The sequence below is a fragment of the Zonotrichia albicollis genome, chromosome 2 (assembly GCF_047830755.1).
Source record: "Zonotrichia albicollis isolate bZonAlb1 chromosome 2, bZonAlb1.hap1, whole genome shotgun sequence".
NCBI classification, from domain to species: domain Eukaryota; kingdom Metazoa; phylum Chordata; class Aves; order Passeriformes; family Passerellidae; genus Zonotrichia; species Zonotrichia albicollis.
In genome coordinates, this window is record NC_133820.1 from 23,484,833 (window position 1) to 23,501,144 (window position 16,312).

General features: G+C 39.1%; 1 protein-coding gene across 10 annotated transcripts in view; it reads right to left on the bottom strand.

Annotated features, from left to right (window-relative positions):
• The window catches only part of IL1RAPL1 (interleukin 1 receptor accessory protein like 1), a 693,884-nt gene that overhangs the window by 312,902 nt on the left and 364,670 nt on the right, over positions 1-16,312 (bottom strand). For all 10 annotated transcript variants that reach the window (XM_026791809.2, XM_074534583.1, XM_026791808.2 and 7 more), the window contains one exon: positions 8,730-9,009. In XM_026791809.2, coding sequence (XP_026647610.2) covers positions 8,730-9,009 — 280 coding nt within the window. The remainder of the gene's footprint in view (positions 1-8,729; positions 9,010-16,312) is intronic.

Genomic DNA, 16,312 nt, shown 5'->3' on the forward strand with positions numbered 1-16,312 from the left:
CCACAATGAGAAAATGTACCCTGCACTCACCTGCTCATCTCCTCAGTATCAGGTATTTGTTTTGCCCTAACACACGTGGAAGGTGTTTATCACGTACAATGAAGATGCTAATGTCAGACAGCTGACCTCCTGCAGTGTCAGGACAGGGGAGTGGAGAATAAGTATATTTCAATCTCCTGACTTTCAACAAGCATTAACTTCAAGAAAATCCCACATTTATTTCTAGGAGCAACTGCTTTTGCCATCTGTACAGAGCACTTAATGTAAGCTCCAGCTACCCAACCTGTATAAATTCCTAATGTTAGCCCGAAGGCTTTTTCAACTCACCAAGCCTCTCTAAGTGACAGTCAAAAATTACATGGATATTTGACTAGCCTACCAAGCTTGCATTTGAATGGGAGATGGAGCATGCATAAGAAAATAAGAGCCAGATAGCTTGTGATGGTTACCATCCTCACAAAAAGAAAAGACCTTGGGAAAAAAACTCACAAAACTCACAAGCTTGCAAATGGAGTGTAAAAATAACGAAGACACAGCTAATTGCCCCCCATGCTCTCTATAAACCAAATGACCACAAAAGCAGGGACTAAGGAAAGTCCATCTCATGTGTTGAACAAGGTTCTCCTGAACTTGCACACCACTTCAAGAGGCTGTCAGAGTTGTTGTTTCCTTAGAACCATAGGATTGCCAACGTTGGCAAAGACCTCTAAGATGCTGGAGTCCAACTCTTGACACAGCACTTCCACAGTCAGCATTGTGCAGCCATGTCCTGTCTCTCGTTATCCAGGACAATGAGTGGTGATACTGTCTTAAGGGAATTAATAGAATAACAGGCTCTTCTGAGACTTCCTTCTTTCTGGGTATTGCTGGCTCACCTGGTATTCCTTTGAGAAAGCTTATTTCTCTTATCCATTGTCAGATTCCTTTGTCAGTAATACACATAAACCTAACCAAAGATCTCATGCAGATCTAGGGAACACCATGATTATAAAGACAAACTGATTTAAGACTTATTTTCAGATTTTTCAGATACTTCCTCCATTTTTTTTTGGAGGGGGGTGTTTGTTTTGTTGTTGTGTTTTGGGGGTTTTGTTTTTTTAAACTGAGATTGGATATGCAGTTGTTATATGAATGCTTACTCTTTTATTACGGTAATAATTTTTAAAAACTCTTTAAAGAAATAAATTTGTTTATAGGCATATATAGCCAGGATAAAAAGGCCCGCATTGGGCAAGACAAATTTCAAAAATGGTTGGTACCCAGAAGCAGCAATTCCCGTTTGTAAATGTGTTTTACATTATTCAAGATGATGAAGAAATGATGCTTCTACCAGGTTTATGAAAAATTTATTCTATTTCTTTTTTTGCTCACCATTTCCTTCAGAACAGCAAAGATTTCCTTACACATTGTGGGTTCAAGACTTCTGACAATTAATTAAACAATTGTGAATGCATGAAATATGTAAAAATATATGTTCTTCTGAATTGAATTGGTAATTTAGCATGTTCCTACTGTGGATGGTTAGCCTTCATGGAAAAGAAAGCAAGAAAGAAAGAAAATGAGAAAGCAAGAGAAAAAAAAGGAGAGAGGAAGGAAGGGAAGGGAAGGGAAGGGAAGGGAAGGGAAGGGAAGGGAAGGGAAGGGAAGGGAAGGGAAGGGAAGGGAAGGGAAGGGAAGGGAAGGGAAGGGAAGGGAAGGGAAGGGAAGGGAAGGGAAGGGAAGGGAAGGGAAGGGAAGGGAAGGGAAGGGAAGGGAAGGGAAGGGAAGGGAAGGGAAGGGAAGGGAAGGGAGTGGCGGAAGGGAGTGGCGGAAGGAAGGAAGGAAGGAAGGAAGGAAGGAAGGAAGGAAGGAAGGAAGGAAGGAAGGAAGGAAGGAAGGAAGGAAGGAAGGAAGTGGCGGAAGGAAGTGGCGGAAGGAAGGAAGTGGCGGAAGGAAGGAAGTGGCGGAAGGAAGTGGCGGAAGGAAGGAAGTGGCGGAAGGAAGGAAGGAAGGAAGGAAGGAAGGAAGGAAGGAAGGAAGGAAGGAAGTGGCGGAAGGAAGGAAGGAAGGAAGGAAGGAAGTGGCGGAAGGAAGGAAGGAAGTGGCGGAAGGAAGGAAGTGGCGGAAGGAAGTGGCGGAAGGAAGGAAGTGGCGGAAGGAAGGAAGGAAGGAAGGAAGGAAGGAAGGAAGGAAGGAAGGAAGGAAGGAAGGAAGGAAGGAAGGAAGGAAGGAAGGAAGGAAGGAAAAGAAAGACTAAGGGAGTTTTCACTAAAAAAATAATAACACATGTTATTTTAAAGTTCGCATTTATTATTTCAGATTTATTTAAAGAATAACTATGTGTTGACAACAATGCATCATTTGTAGAGCTGTGATTATTTTAGCTAACTATACAGAAATTAACAGTTAAATAGTAATATTAATTAAGCCAAAATAATTGACATGATTTAACAAAATTAGATCTTTAAAATACAGAAAAACAGTACTTTATATTTGAAAATGACACATCCTATCTAAAAAGATAAATTTATGCTATCTAAACCTAAAATTAATTTTCAGATGATGAAGATAAAGAACTATTTCTCAAAAATTCAACTATCTCACATTTCCCAGGGAAAAAAAAAAGGTATTCTATATTGTGATAGTGATGCTTTTTAAAGATAATTTGGAAGCAGTTTAAACTGAAAATTTTTTGGAGAATATTAATAGTCTGTTATTTAAAATATATCTATGGCATTATATTTTATTTGTCAAATAAATATATATTAACAATTATATAGCAGGGAAGTTTTGTGATTCAATAATGTAATATCTGTATGTGTGGATGCATGTACTTATCTATGTGTAAATATAAAACCAGAAAATAAAACTGCTATGAATTTGAATAGTGATATTTTAAACATGGCTAAACAGCAAAAATAAAATCTGACCTTAGAAATTAGTTAGAAATACTGCTACATTTGAAGCCTTTACCTTCAGTCATGCAAGACTATAGGAAGGGGAATGAAGATAAATGCAAGAGTAGACAATAATCAGATTTCCTTCCTTCCTTCCTTCCTTCCTTCCTTCCTTCCTTCCTTCCTTCCTTCCTTCCTTCCTTCCTTCCTTCCTTCCTTCCTTCCTTCCTTCCGCCACTTCCTTCCGCCACTTCCTTCCTTCCTTCCTTCCTTCCTTCCGCCACTTCCTTCCTTCCTTCCTTCCTTCCTTCCTTCCTTCCTTCCTTCCTTCCTTCCTTCCTTCCTTCCTTCCTTCCTTCCTTCCTTCCTTCCTTCCTTCCTTCCTTCCTTCCGCCACTTCCTTCCGCCACTTCCTTCCGCCACTTCCTTCCTTCCTTCCTTCCTTCCTTCCTTCCTTCCTTCCTTCCTTCCTTCCTTCCTTCCTTCCTTCCTTCCTTCCGCCACTTCCTTCCGCCACTTCCTTCCGCCACTTCCTTCCGCCACTTCCTTCCGCCACTTCCTTCCGCCACTTCCTTCCGCCACTTCCTTCCTTCCGCCACTTCCTTCCGCCACTTCCTTCCGCCACTTCCTTCCGCCACTTCCTTCCTTCCGCCACTTCCTTCCGCCACTTCCTTCCGCCACTTCCTTCCTTCCGCCACTTCCTTCCTTCCACCACTTCCTTCCTTCCTTCCTTCCGCCACTTCCTTCCGCCACTTCCTTCCTTCCTTCCTTCCTTCCTTCCTTCCTTCCTTCCTTCCTTCCTTCCTTCCTTCCTTCCTTCCTTCCTTCCTTCCTTCCTTCCTTCCTTCCGCCACTTCCTTCCTTCCGCCACTTCCTTCCTTCCTTCCGCCACTTCCGCCACTTCCGCCACTTCCGCCACTTCCGCCACTTCCTTCCTTCCGCCACTTCCTTCCGCCACTTCCTTCCGCCACTTCCTTCCTTCCTTCCTTCCTTCCTTCCTTCCTTCCTTCCTTCCTTCCTTCCTTCCGCCACTTCCGCCACTTCCGCCACTTCCGCCACTTCCGCCACTTCCTTCCGCCACTTCCTTCCGCCACTTCCTTCCATAAATTCTGTACACTTCACACTATTTCAGACTTTACCTCTTTTTCCCTAAATTTTTGCACTGTGTGTTACTAATGAAACAGTTAAGCATACTGAAGCAGGCACTCAGGTTTTTTTACCAGCTGAGGATGAAAACAGATTTGAACAATGTCCATACATGCTGTTATTCCCTGTCTGAACCTTGCTGTCATCTGAATATGAATCTTCAAAGTTGAATGTCACTAAATTAATTATAGACAGTATTTTTATGGCTAATAAGCACCTAATTAATTTAAGTATATTAAAGATGGAGATGGTTTTTCATCTATAATATAATTTGTAATGCTTTTTTTAAACTTCCATTGTTATCTCTATTTGTCTGTATCCTAAGCATTCTTGATAGACACTTCTATGTTTCTGAAAAAGAATTGCTCATATGCATTTTTCTCCACTAAATGTTACAGCTTAGCAAAGCAATTAATGTTGATAAACATTAAACATGTTTATAAATAGAAACCATGGCTGGATGGCTGGATCCCAAGGGTCATGGTGAATGATGCTACATCCAGTTGTTGGCCATCATTAGTGGGGTTCCCCAAAGTTCACTACTGGGGCCAGTTCTGTTTATATTTCTATTGATGGCTTAGAAGAGGGCAATGAGTGCACCCTCAGTAATTCTGCAGATGACAGTGAGTTGGGCAGAAGTGCTGGTCTGTTGAATGATACAAAGGCTCTGCAGAGAGTTTGGGCCAGGCTGGATCGATGGGCTGAGGCCAGCTGCATGAGGTTAAAAAAAGTGAAGTGATGGGTCCTGCACTTTGGTCACAACAGCCCCATGAAGTGCTACAGCATGGGGAAAGAGTGGCTCAAAAGCAGCCCAGCTGGAAAGAATCTTGGAGTTCTGGTCAACAGCCCCGGTGACCAAGAAGGCAAATGGCACCTGGCCTGGATCAGCTACAGTGTGTGCAGCAGGAGCAGGGCAGAGACTGTCCCCCTGTATTCAGCAAAGGTGAGGCCATACCTCAAATCTTATGTCCACTTTTGAGCCACTCACTGCAAGAAAGGCTTTAAGTGTCTGGAGCATGTCCAGGGAAGGGGTGTGGAGCTGGTGAAAGGTCTAGAGATAGAATCATAATAGAAATTGCAGAATGATCTGGGATTGTTTAGTGAAATGAAGAGGAGGTTCAGGAGAGATCCTATCACTCCAAAACTATCCTAAAGGAGGTTGCAGCCAGGTGGGGGCTGGCATTTTCTCCCAGGCAACCTTTTCTCCCTTGCAACTAAAATTTGTCACAGCCAGCGACCGGACAAGAGGAAATGGCTTCAAGCGGCATCAGGGGAAGTTCAGGTTGGACATCAGGAATAATTTCTTCACTGAAAGGGTAGTTAAGCACTGGAATGGAGTGCCCAGGGAAATGGAGTCACCATCCCTGAAAGCATTCAAGAAACAACTGGATGTGGCACTTTATGCAGTGTTTTAGTTGATGTAGAGCTCCTTGTTGAAATGTTGGACTCGGTTATCTTGGAGATCTTTTCCAACGCAAATGATACTATGATTCTATGCTTTTCAATCACATAAATCTTCACCAACACCTAACTACTAAACTTCAGTTCCACTGCTCTATGCTGATATTATGTTGGGCAACTACAAGAGACATTGTAATTGCCCAGGGAAGGGAAAGAATACTTGAAGGAAGTGTTCTCTTGATAGGAACAGTATTTCAGCTATTTTTGAAACTTTAAAGGCAGAATTTTTGACAGAAGCTACTTATTTACTATTATACTAGGTATATGTAACATATACATAATTTCTGGGAGCTGCACTTAAATATTTACTTTAACTCTTAGTGCAGCTTATCCAGCTATATTCAATGTCCATACATGATAAATGACAAGAAACCTTGTGATGTGACATCCCTCTCTTCATGATGGGGGGGTGTCTAAAATTAACCCCATCTTCACTATCACCATCACCAATTCCTTACCATTCCTCAGGTGTGGCTCTGGGATGTGGTTCTGACCAGCTGGAAATGCAGCCTGCACCCCAGTGGAGCAGAGTGGTCAAAAGTGACAGTACTGGTGTGGGAAGCAGCTGCAGGGAACAAAACAGCAGCTGAACCGAGCCAAGAGGAGCAGAGCCCAGAGCAACAGAGTGGCAACACAGTGAGACACGAACAATTTAGCTGTCAGAGGTTTGTCTGTCATTGTTTTCCATTGTCTTGGGCTTAGAGGCAGGGAAAGCCATCTGTGGGAAGCTCCTACTGTCTTGTCTTTGTCTAGGAAAATGCACATGATGCTGGGCACAGGAACAGCTGCCATCTAACCTTTGTGCAGGGAAAGCCACAGAGTGCCCCCTAAGGGGAGTGCCAGAATCTTGTCTTTGTCCTGGTGGACACGCAGAACTGGGTCAAGGTGATGAACACCCTTTGAGGGTAAACACTGTCTTTAGTTGCAAGATGTGGCTGGAGGTGTGTATTCTATTGCCATCTGATAGAGGTGGGGCAGTTATCTTCTGTTAATTGGGCCACCTTTTAAAAGCAGGTGGGGCAGTTTCCTTTATCTCTTCCACAACCAATCCTCCCTCTGGGAAATATCTTCTGTTAATGGGCCATTGAGTTTCCCTGCATGGCTGGTAAAATTACCTCATCCCATTGTGAGATGCTCCACCCAGGGGGAGGAGCCAGGCATTCCTACCTGGATATAAACTGAGATTTGAACACCACAGACAGCCTTTTCCACTGGATTCCCAGAGGAGGACCAGGCCCATCTACGTCACCACTGGACCTTCAGAGGAAAACTACACCCTTGTACAGGATCACTGCCTCAGCAAAACCACACCCGACACTCCAGGAGGACTGCAACCACCGTTTCAATGGGACTGCTACCAATATCCTGACCCCAAGGGTGTCAAGTTATATTCTGACTCTGTCGGTGTTGTTTTGTTGTTTTGTATTACTTTATTTTTATTTTTATCTTTTTTTTTCTTTTTTTTTTTTCTATTAAGAACTGTTATTCCTACTCCCATATCTTTGCCTGAGAGCCCCTTAATTTCAAAATTATAATAATTCAGAGAGGGTTTACATTTTTCATTCCAAGAGAGGCTCCTGCCTTTCTTGGCAGACATTGTCTTTTCAAACCAAGACAAGCACCTCTTTATTTGTTATTAATATTGCTGCTATTACTGTGCATTTCTTATTCCACTGCTGTTTGTTTTCAGTAAACTGTTATCTCAACCAATGGTCTCTGCCTTTGCCCCTCTCTTGCCAAAGGGGGTGGTGGGAAGAGGAGTGGTTTGTTTTTAGGTCTATTTTCTGACTGGCAGAAAACCACCATTGTAGTTTAAAGCAGATTACATGGTCCTATATACCTCTGAATTAAATAAAAATTCATGTAAAAAAAGCCATGAATACAGGTTGAGATGATAAACATAAAAGTATGTCTGAGTAGCTAAATTCAGCATTTATCTCCACTTGCTGGAAACTGCAACATCAGATAATTAAGGTTTTCTTTATATAAGCAGAAGAAATTAATTATGGTATTTTAAATAACATTATGGAATAATTGACAAAACTGTTTTCATTTTCATGGCTACTGTTACACACTTACCAGAAAATATTAATCCAAATATAACTAAAAATTCTCCCAAATGAGCTTAAGTTGTAGGTTTTTATGGTTTTCTTTTAAAGAAAACTGTCATCATTAGAAAAACCATGTTGAATATGCTATTGGACAAACAATGTGATATGAAATGTTTCACAGGTTATATAAAGAGCTCATAGAACAATGGTTTTATAAACGCATTATTTAGTAAAAATCTCCTTCAGCACACACAAGCCAGACATCAATCTGTGCTCCCCCTCCCTCTATCCAAGACAAAAAACCAAAACCAAACAACCAAAAAAACCCCATTAAAAAAAAAGGCAGACAGTAAACCTTTCCAATTGCTGATAAAACAATTTCCACATTGTCCTTGCATCACTGTGCTAGCTGCATTGTGCATTCCTTTTCTAGCCACTCAGTTGCTCTACATTTTGCTTTTTGACTCTTTCTATCATGTATTAGTAGCAAGACCACGTTTATAGTTACCCAGATAGAGAGAAATACTGTAAAGGGCTGGAAAAATATCTCTGTGTAAACCATATTAAAGATGCAAAAAGAAGCTGAAACCTGTTGCAGAAAGCAGAAGCAGAGTCCAGTTTCTGGTGATAAAACTTGATGAATCAGAAGGTTAAATGTTTTGGAAGACATCTGGTACCCAGCCTCTATTATCAGGTTTAGCCAGATGTAATTCTAAAGGATGTATGCAAAAATGCTGAAATTTCACCTTCTGTTTTTTCTTGATTTCTACTTTACATCAAATAGCAAATTTTTTTTTTACAGAATAAAAGTCAATTCAGTTAAATCACTTAATGAAATCTACATAAAATTAAATCTGAATGTAAAAAAAAAAATTCTTTTTTACTCTGGGATAGTGATTCCAAGAGTAAAACCAGAATCAGAGAAAGGAACAGCTGACATTCATCCAGTCCCAACCACCTTATAAATTTTAGATTTTGTTATAAATGACTAAATTTATACAAAAGCAAGTTTAAAATGTTCAAGACATTCAATAGCAATTTCCAGTCAGGCATAAAAACCTTCAGGGAAGGGAATGCCAGGAGAAGAAAAAAAAAGAACACAGTCAGAAAAATTTTCTTTGGCATTAAAGTCTAACTATTAAGAGCCTTGTTTCATGTTTGGTCAATTAAAATGCAGTATATTAAAATATAGTACCTTATAACACATGCATAGAGCCCGCTGTCTTGTACCACTGTTGGTCTGAACCAAATGGAGTCTTCTTCCTTGCTCATTCTGGTTCCATCAAAAGCTATAGGTTCCTCAAAATCTCCAGGTCCAGAGCTTTTGTACCACATCAAACTAAGTCCAGCACTTTGGGCTAGGGAGTAATTAGCTCTAATATATCCATAAAAGAGTGCACATTTTATACGAACAGGTTCTCCCACTAGAACTTGATATTTCTTGTAATCCACAGACCAGTCAGTGCATCCATCAGCTACAAGAGAAGAGAAAATGACAAGAGATTGTCAAAGGCTTTGGAAAGCACTATTCACAAAGCAGTCTTTATTGTGGGAAAGTACTGTATATGAAAAAAAAAGTCCATTGAGGGACTAGCAGTGTGCTGTTTGTCCCTGAAAAATTAACTCCATTTTCATGATGCTTATGCCTTGTACTTGTCTATAGTGGACAGAGCTATCAGGACATATATCACTAAATGTTGATAATCTCTGAGCAGGAACTGAACAATTGCTCTTTTATCTTTTGTGAAACTCCAGCATGACCAGTAATAAAATGCTGAAGTGAAATTAGTGCAACACATAGGGCATGTGGTTCACAGTGTGTCACCATCTAAATTGCATCACTCAAATATCTTCAGTGTTACCATGTAAGTGAAAGCCTCAGAAGATATTAGGACAAGGAGTTGTGGTCTGAACCAAATTGTATGAAAGTTTGGGATAGATTTGAAGGAAGAGAAAAAGCTGTCTTTACCATAAGACCAGATGCACAAAAAGTTACTTTTAGGAAAATTACTATCAGTAATATAAATGGTTTATTCAAAAACATGTTAAACAGGTCTTAGTTGGAATTCCTGAATTTCCAGAACTACATTACAAATTAGGGTTATTAATATTTTCTTTTTTTTTTCCAGTTGAATAACATCATCCCTTACCAATACTGTCCCACAATAACTGCTTATCAGAAAGCAAAGCTAAATTTATTTGACATGCCAAACCCCGGTAACATAATGAAACCCCAAGGCCAAAAAAAACCCACCAAACTCACACCCTCATCCCCTGTATTTTTAGTTAAGAATACCAAAACAACAAAAGGAAAAGAGCTATTTTCTACAATTCCTTTCTTAACAAAAGCTTGTATTTTTTAAAGCAATTTCAACCATGAAAATTCACCATTAGGTTCATACACTAAAAAACTCAGAGTCCAGTCTCAGCTAGTTAACCAGGCCCCAGTCCAGTCAGTAGAAAGCAATCAGTGCATCCAAAGGACAATTTATTTCTTCTCAATACTATGTCATATAAATATTTTGTTTCTGAATTTGACACTTTATTAACTTTTGAAAGAGCTGAGATAGCTAGATAGCCATCTTAGAAAATCAACTTTTGAAAAGCTCTATTTTCATCCTGGAATTGTTCTGACTTTAACAGAGAATTCTAGCTACCGTGCGAGGTAAAGCAGTATTTGCACTTAAAACTTAGACAATATTCTGATCTGCTGCTTGGGAGAAAAATATACTATATAGTGAGTTTTTGAGTTCTGTATTTGGGTAATGCCACAGTACTTATTATATATTGCAAAATAAGAAAGACACAGACATTTTCACACATCCCTGTGTAAGCAATACCCTAAGTTGATCCAACATAGAAAGTTGGGGCAACAGTGAGTGAATTGAGTGAGTGAAAATTTAGAGTGAATTTGCATTGTGAACAGACAGATATTTCATATATCTTTGGACCATCTCATCCTGCATTAACTTTTATGACCAGGAAGGGAAAATAATATGTCCCTGTTCCAATTTGCCTACACAACAGTTCCTAAAGATTAGTAAGTGTTGTTATAAGGCCCTAATAAGACTTTTACCCATGAATAAATTGAAGTGAATGGAAACAAAGCTACACTATTAGCTTCCCCTTAGGACCAAAGAAATTAACTTTCATGTAGTCCAGGATCCAATTGCATCTTTTCGCATTTCATTTTTACCTCTCTGAAAGAGCATTCTCTCTCCCCTGATTTTATTTCTCTCTGCTTCTAAATCCCAATGCCAAAAATGAATTAACAGTCAGCTCTAAGCAGTGTTAATTTCATTATATAAGTTACCAGGTAATAACTTCTTCATTATACTTTATCATCTGATTGTAATCTTGCTTTTCACTGCTTAATTTAGCTAGTACAGGATGGTTTACATTATTAGTTTGTAAGTTATGTCTTCCCTCTCAGGATATTCAGTTCTAATTGTTCCCAGTTCCTTTAATTTGCAGAATCCATGAGAATATATTGCTGAACAACACCATCTCGAGTTCTATGTATTGGAGTAAGGATTAAATATGCAGGATGGATGACACTGGCTTTGTTTCAGCATATTTTTCATAAGGGACCTGGGGGTCCTGGTTGGTGGCAAGATGAGCCTGAGTCAGCAGGGCCCTGGCAGCCAGGAGGGACATCCCTGTCCTGGGGACATCAGGGACAGCATGGCCAGACAGGCAAGGGAGGGAATTGTCCTGCTCTGCTCTGGGGGAGCCTCACCTCGAGTATTGGGGACAGTTTTGGGTGCCACAATACAGAAAAGACATTCAGCTGTAAGAGAATATCCAAAGGAGGGCAGTGAGGATGGTGACAGGACTGGAGGGGAGACTGTATGAGGTCACTTGTCTGGCTTGGCCTGGAGAAGAGAACAAGGGGTTCATCATTGGGGTCTTCAACATCCTCATGAAGGGGAACAGAAAGGCAGGTGCCAATTTCTTCACTCTCATGACCCATGACAGGACTTGAGGCATGAAGTTCTGTCAGTGGAGTTTAGGTTTTATATCAGAAACTGCTTTTCAGCCGGTGGCTGGGCACTGGAACAGGCTCCCCAGAAAAGCAGTCACAATACCAAGCACCACAGAGTTCAAGAAGTGTTTGGACAGTGTTCTCAGGCACATGGTGTGATTCTTGGGATGTCCTGTGCAGAGCCAGGAGTTGGACTCCATGATCTGGTAGGTGACTTCTAACTCAGCATATTCTATGATTCTAGAAAAGACTTCTAGGGATCATCTGAATTATCTGTATATTCACGGAACTATTTGTTCATTTTTTTTGTCACAAACCATATCAAAATGTCCCACCAGATATTTTAAGAGAATGTCTACTTGCCCTGGATTCAGCTGGGAGAGAGTTAATTTATTTTGGGCAGCTGTTACAAGTGCTTTGTTTTGGATTCAGAACTAATGAGCCCACACCTGGAGTGCTGTGTCCAGCTCTGGGCTCCTGAATACAAATGATATGTACAGACTGCAGCATCCAGCAAAGGCCCACAAAGTTGATTAAGGGACTGCAGCATCCCTGCTGTGAGCACAGGCTGAGAGCTGAGACTGTTCTGCTTGGAGAAGGCTTAGGGGGGATCTTAGTAATGAGTACAAAAACCAGACGGGAAGGCGCAAAGAGCCAGGCTCTTTCCACTGGTGCCCAGTAATAGGACAAGAGGCAATGGGCACATATTGAAACACAGCAGGCTCCTTCTGAACACCAGGAAATATTTTTTTTCTGTAAGGTATACTGAAAATTCAGACAGGAGGTTGTGAACCCTCAATTCTTGGAGATATTTAGAAGCCAGAGAGACATGGTGCTGAAAAACCATTTCTGGTTGGACGGTATGACCTACAGAGGTGTCTTCAACCTCAATCATTCTGTAATTCTGTGCTTTATTACAGTTACACTCAGTGATAACCTAAAAGAAACATATGTCCTCTTCTCAAAGTGGTCTTTGAATGAAGTGAAACATGAGAGTGTTTCTCTTCCTGCTTTCAGAAATATTACACCACTTAAACTGCCAACACTGACATTCAAGTCACTTAGAACTGTGTTAACCTTATTACAGCTGGAAGGCTTAATACCTTAAAAATCTTCCAGGAAAATCCTCACACTCAGCCAATGTGCTAATCTATGTGAAGGTGCTAATTCAATTTTGTCAGATATAATAGAAAATCATCATTGCCATCATAAGGCACACTGTGATATTTTCTGATAGCTGATATTTCAGGAGATAACTGTCGATCTCTGCATAAAATGCTCCCAGTTCCACAGTAAGAGAAACATAAACAGAAGCTTAAAATCACATCATGAAAGGGAAAACAGACTGTCATGTCCTTAAAAATAATACTGTGGACATTCAGATGATGATAGCATGCATGCACCATAGCCAGCCCTTTCTGCATGTGGTGTGTAGAGCACGCATGCCTTCTTCAGTCTAGAAAAACTTGGATGCATCAAAAACTAACTAAAAGCCCAATTTCTAGATTCCTTGAGGAACATAAAGATACATTTTAAAAGACCCAAATATATATAACATATATTCAGAGAATTCTTTTGATTTTTGTATTGACATTTGTGTCAGTAGTAGCCATAATTAGGAGAAGAAACATTAGACAATTTATTTGATCAATGCCCTACTTTTGCACAAAAAAAAAAAAAAAAAACCAGTCAAGGTAGAAATGGACACGGTTACAATATGACACTGACTAGAAATATTCAATCTATTTAGTATTAAAATATCTGACTGAATATTAAACTTTTGTTGTTTTCTGTCCCTACTTACAAAGCCAGTAGCACACATTTAACATGTAAATATGTAACTGTGTCCATTTCTACCTTGGATTTTTTTTTTGTTTGTGCAAAAGTAGGGCATTGACCAAATAAATTGTTTAATGTTTCTTCTCTTAATTATGGCTGCTACTGACACAAAATCTACACCTTCAATTACAGTGATTCAAAACAACCATGGGGAAAAAAATAGACTCCATACTTTTCAATGTTTTTATTTACACCATCACATCATCAAGTCAATCATGTTTTAGAAATTGAAATATACTTGAATAATTCAACAGCTTTGAAATTTCAGAACTGCCTTCAAAAGAATGGTTGTAGTCCCTAATCTCTGTTTTAATATGCTGTCTGTTATTGCTACACATAATAGCACAATACAGAGTCCAGGATAAATATAATCCACTCAGTTATTTCCATGAGTGATTTCAGGGTATGAAATAAACCACACTGCATCACTCCCCTAATAATGAGATCGTTCTGCTCAATACACAAGTGTCTTGCAGTCTGTGTCTGCTGGATAGGAACCAACACACAGAATATCTAACATTACTAAAAAGACCTTCCCCTTAATTTTTGGTATCATATGTACCATTTTCAAGGTAAAATTCAGTGCTGGAAAAGACAAAAATATAAAGTCAATAACTCCTGGGTCTGCTGCTGCAGTCTGATCTCATTTAAAAGCTCCAATTAAATATATAGGTTTCAGGGCTAGTAAAGGTCTTCACTTTTTCAATACATTGGTTAAAATCTGATTTTCAGATAGAAAAAAGGTCTGATGGTTAAAATCAGTTCTCCTAAAACATTTTTAAAAGAAATAGCAAATTATCCTAATTGTTTTTCATGTGATGATATTTAAGGAAATAAAAATTAGCAACAGGTGTACTTTTTCCTGCTCACCTGTGTTTGTAATTCTGCTCTGAACTTTAAATACAAAGGATTATTCAATATCACCATCTCTTCTATTTATTTGTCAGCTACTTTGGGGTTTTTAATAAGGCATTTGCAAACCTGACAAAGAAGTGATATCCTAAATCACAAAACATTCTGAAAAGTGGGCATGTAAAGGAGAAAGCACCTGGTCTTGCTCCCAAAGCTGAAAAATTGTCAAGGAGGGCACTAAGGGATGCAGAAATAAGATGGCAGTATGTAGGGAGAGTAAGTATAATGGGTAGAGAAATCAAAGGATGTTGTACATGTGCTGTAAGAATTTTGGGTAGGGTGGGAAATAGAAAGGTCAAGAAAACAGGCTTTCCTTAATTGGCTGCTCATAAAACAGCATTTTAAAAGTTCATTAAGTGATGCATAAGACTCAGGATTACTTTCTTTAAAACAATTTCCACAACAATATTTTACCATCAAAATCACAGTCTGTTCTGGATTACTTTACTCTTTATCATCCTTGTTACTTTCTGGACATATTTTTTTTGCTTAGACTAGCAAGCATTAAAATAAAAAAAAAATAAAAATTAAGATTTTATAGTTTATAGCACACTCATTACCGTGCCTGAGCCGATTAACTCTATCCAACATAACACATGGTATTCTGGTGTGGGTTCTCATTATGAAGACATGCAAAGATTGTCTATTTTTGGTGTGCGTATGCTTTTATTTGATACAAAAATAAGCTCTGACAGAAATGAAGAAGCAGAGCTTAGAAACAACACATTATGGAGATGAGAGAGAACATGGTCAGTTCTATTCTTAGACTCCTTAGATTTTATTTTTTCAAAGCACTACCAGTATGAAATTGGGAAAATGAAAAAAATATATTAATATTAATGTTATCAAATGACCACATCAGGTATTTTATATGCAATTAAATTTCTTTTTGCACTGACTGCTGTTACAGCTTTACATATTGCTATACTGCACTTCTGGTGGATACAGCATTTTCATTTTGAAAAGGCATTTTTCATTCTCTTGAAAACTCATCTAAAATTATGGTTTAGGATAAAAACACATATTTTGTTCTCAGTCTAAAACTGTGTAGTGGCTGTCAGGAAAGGGTGCCAGTAATAGAAAAGATGTTGAATGACATTTCAGGGAAACAGAAAAATTATTTTGGATATCATCATCTATTAAAGAAGTTAGTTCCTAAAAATTGCACTTTTCCCAACCCCAGACAAGTTGTGAAAGGGGTAGTTGTGGTGGTTGAAGAATTTTGGCAAATGCATTAGCTCATAGGAAGAGGAATAATGAAAAAAGAAATCTATGTCTTGCCATTAATTAATTAAAAATACTCCTTTTCAGCTTCAGAATTCTGCACTAACAAGAAACAATATATATGTCTAGGTACTGGGCTACTTAGAGACATAATAAGCATGAAAATAGTTTTATGTCAATCTGGTGGGAAGTTTTTTTTAATGTCATTCTCTCTTTTACCTAATTCAAGCCAAATGAAATGGAATTTTTGTCTGAATTATTGCTATTACTTTAATTACCACAAGTATTTTGTCGAAAATGTTAAATCACAAAAGCTATTTTAAGAGGAAAAAAAAAAAAAACTGTTCAAGACAGACCAATGCAGGAGCACATGCTGCACTTCCTAAGTTCCTACTCTAAACTAAGAGTTTTTCCCAGTTGTTTATTCAGTCCCTTTTGCACCTTTCCAACCCTCCTATTCTGTTTTACCATGTCATATAAATTAGGAAGCTCTGTAAAGACACACTTTAAAGGTGTCCTGGCTGGACTGGACTGAGCAGGTTCTGCTGGATTGACCCCAGGCCAGCAGCAAGAACTCACACGGCTTCTAAATTACCAAGCCACACGTGCAACAAACAAAAGAGGGGAGAGAATAGGAAAAGCAAAAGAAAAGTAATTGGTCAAGATAAAAGCCAAAGAAAAAAGACCCACAAGGGATGTATAAGCACTTCCTCATTATCTCCCACAAGCAGAAAAATGCCCAGATGGTGTCTGAACAATGGCTACCTCAAAAGCCAAAACCTCACAAATTTATTTCTGATCATGATGTTATTTGGCAT